Genomic DNA, 2,928 nt, shown 5'->3' with positions numbered 1-2,928 from the left:
TGACTTTTTTTTCCAAGAGAACTCACTGAGAGGTTTGAGATACGTTACTCTGCTTGCTCCAAAACTTCCAATGGAGAAGAGCGATTTAGAGCTGACGGGCTGCGTTTGCTGCCAGGTGAGTGGTTTCACTACAATGAAGCCTTCAACTTAAGAGCCAAGCTCCCTATCCCGACCCTAAAGCGACTGGGACTCTTCAGTTTCTGGATGTTACAGATACGGGTGAGTCCCCAGGTGGTACGGGGATTGGTAACATCATCTCTTTAACAGCTGTCACCATAAATTGTTGGTTTTATTTCCTGCTGCAGCAAATCATGAGAGAGGGCTGGAATAGAGAAGTGTGTGAATTACTGGAAGGGTTCAGAGCTTGCGGTTCGGAGTGCAAAGTGCCTTTGTGTACAGCTTGTCCTTGCCTGCCTAGCACCGTGATACCCGGGTAGGCCAGTATGCGCAGTAGTAAGTGCCAGAATCCCTCGGGGTTAAATAATCTATCGTGAGACCGTAGATGAGCTCAGAAGGATGTTTCCGAACCTGAAATCTCCTTCTGTCGTTGCTGTCATCAAACACAGGTGACTGTCCCGACGTGTGCAGTATCCTCTTCAGCGGATCTCCGGGAAGCTGCTTGTACCAGTGCACGACGGCTGCGGTGCTCATGCTGCACGCCATGCTGGCAGAGCTGCCCACGAGCTGCCTCCGCAGCTCCGGGGTTTGCACCGGCACCGCCTGCGCGGCTCCACCTGCGAGGGGAAGGGGAGAAGCTGCGTGAGGGGAAGGACCCGCTGGAGGTCAGAGCCAGGACTGTGCTCCCTGCACACCGGCAGGAGAGAGGGGAGGGGAAAGGGCTTACGGGGCCAAAAAGAAGCTGCAAGAAGGACTGGGAAGAGCAACATGCTGCCCGTGTGGGCTGAGTCTGGCCATGAGAGACGCAGAAACAGAAACGGTACAAAGCCCTTCAGGTGGAGAAAGGGTCAAACAACGGGAGGAGGAAGTGACTCGTTTGGCTCACCCAATGGGTGTTCTTCAACTCGCAGCTGCTGAGGGTGTTGAATTTACTGACAAGCTGAACCACAGCAGTAACAGCGTAGAGAGGGCCTGGAACACTCCGTGTGAAAGAATTTCTCCTCATTCAACTATCTGCTACCTTCCTCTCAGGCTCACCGGCTTTGCTCAGAGATGGAAACTCAAGCTGTCCAACCCGGCCCTTCCCAAGGACGTTATCCTCTCCTCAGACACCCAAAGCTATCCCAGGAGCCTGCTTCGCTATCCCTTCCTGGAACATACTGCCTGCTTTGGGAGCACAGGTGGGAAGGTTCAGAGCCAACCCTCTCTTACTCATACTTGCAGCATCTCCAAACTGGCTGGTCAGACCTCTCCATCTCTTCCAGGTAAAAAAACCATGGAAAGATGCCCTGCAAAGACTTCATGGCAGATGGGCCCTCAGGTCACCACACAGGACGCCCTTCCCTGAGAAAGATTTCTCCTTTCCTGACCCAAAAGAGCGATTCCACTCTGGGGCTTTTGTGGGTCTTTGTCAGTAGCCACGTACAGAGCTAAATCTCATCCCACAACTCGTACAGGACATTCCCATTGTTCTGTTGTCCGTGTGGTGGACATGGATATGGGGCTACTGGGGCTGTAGGAATTGAGGATCGTTAGGTGGGGAATGGGCTGCCACTGAAGAGAGGACATGATGCACTCAAGTTGCATGAAACACTCTCACACGGACGTGGGATTCTGAGTACCACCGCCCCGTAAGTGAACTTTCACTGTCTCTGCTCCCAGCTGCCTGGCTGAGCAGTGCTGTTGTCACCGTTTCCGCATATTCCTTGCTCGGATCTGCAGCTTTCTCTTGGAAACGGCCTTCCCAGCCCCTTCTCGGGGCATCTTTCAGGAGCTGCAGGAGGGTATCAGATCTTTGTGTGTAAGGAGGGTCCCTAAGGGGTATTGGTGTTATGAGCAGTCCTCAGTGCAGTGCAAACGCCCTCCTCCTGTGCTCCCTCCCTGCCTTCTGCTTCACTTTGGCCAGCTCGGGCTGTAGGTGGGAAAGGGTCTGTATTCAGCAGAGCCGGTCTGTGTTAGTGTATAATCCAGCTCTCACTGCCATCACCCACCGGAATGCTTCTTTTCCCCAGCCCGGCGCGTTTTACCAGCTGAGATGTGGCCCGCTGCATTTCTGTGCGGTTCCCTCTGCCCGTTGTTTCTCCTGACACGCTCAGCACAGACCCCTCGGGATGTTTCGAGGCAGGAAGGGGCGACGGCGGCTCTCGGCGTTGGACAGAAAGCCGGCGCTCAGGGTACCGGCAGCTTCCTGTGCAGGCTGCGGGTGCTCTGGGAGCTCTGTGGGACTGCCAGAAGGCACAGTAGTAGGTTCCTTCATCCCTGGAGCTGATGTCATCGACTTGTAAAGTGCAGAGGTTGGTGCCTTCCTTCGAAGCACCGTACTTGCTCCTATAGGAATTGTCATCGTAGACAGCAGCACCTGATCCGATATACAGAATCCGTTCGGGACCTTTGGAGGGTAGATGCCGGTACCAGTGGATATAGGCTGACTGAAAGTCAGACACACCCTCGACTCTGCAGTCAATCCATACCGTCTTGGTCTGCCTCCTGGTAACGGATGCTGGATACTGTCTGAGAAGCACTTGTGCATCTAGGAAGAAGGAGAGAGAACAGAACAAAGACTCTCAGCCGGCTCTTCCTTCCCACTCGTACAGACGGGGTGCCTCGTGCCGCGGCGCTGTGCGAGGTGGGAACCTACGGGACGAGGCTGCAGCCAGGGCCAGGAGCGGGAGCAGCAGCATCCCGAGGGCTCTGGCTGGCGTCTGCCGGCGGGAGGAAGGCGACGGCTCTCCCGGCAGGGTCGGAGGGCTGGGGCTGAGCGAGGGAAGTGACTCGCAGGGGCAGCATCCGGAGAGGCTGCCCTGGCAGCGG

General features: G+C 55.6%; 1 protein-coding gene and 1 gene segment (V, D, J or C); both read right to left on the bottom strand.

The window, feature by feature from the left end:
• Positions 1-414: 414 nt before the first annotated feature.
• On the bottom strand, positions 415-887 carry LOC104508204. The segment is given in 2 exon segments: positions 415-734; positions 845-887. Coding segments are annotated over 2 exon segments (363 nt in total).
• Positions 888-2,072: 1,185 nt separating this feature from the next.
• The window catches only part of LOC104508203, a 1,963-nt gene continuing 1,107 nt past the window's right edge, over positions 2,073-2,928 (bottom strand). Inside the window, exons 3-4 of the mRNA XM_010149743.1 lie at positions 2,589-2,647; positions 2,073-2,506 (exon numbers count right to left, since the gene is read on the bottom strand). Of these exons, the coding sequence (XP_010148045.1) occupies positions 2,073-2,506; positions 2,589-2,647 (493 nt within the window). The remainder of the gene's footprint in view (positions 2,507-2,588; positions 2,648-2,928) is intronic.

The sequence above is a fragment of the Eurypyga helias genome, unplaced genomic scaffold (genome assembly GCF_000690775.1).
Source record: "Eurypyga helias isolate BGI_N326 unplaced genomic scaffold, ASM69077v1 scaffold13614, whole genome shotgun sequence".
Classification (NCBI taxonomy): domain Eukaryota; kingdom Metazoa; phylum Chordata; class Aves; order Eurypygiformes; family Eurypygidae; genus Eurypyga; species Eurypyga helias.
The sequence above is the reverse complement of the archived record's forward strand: the minus strand, read 5'-3'. Positions and strand labels throughout refer to the sequence as shown.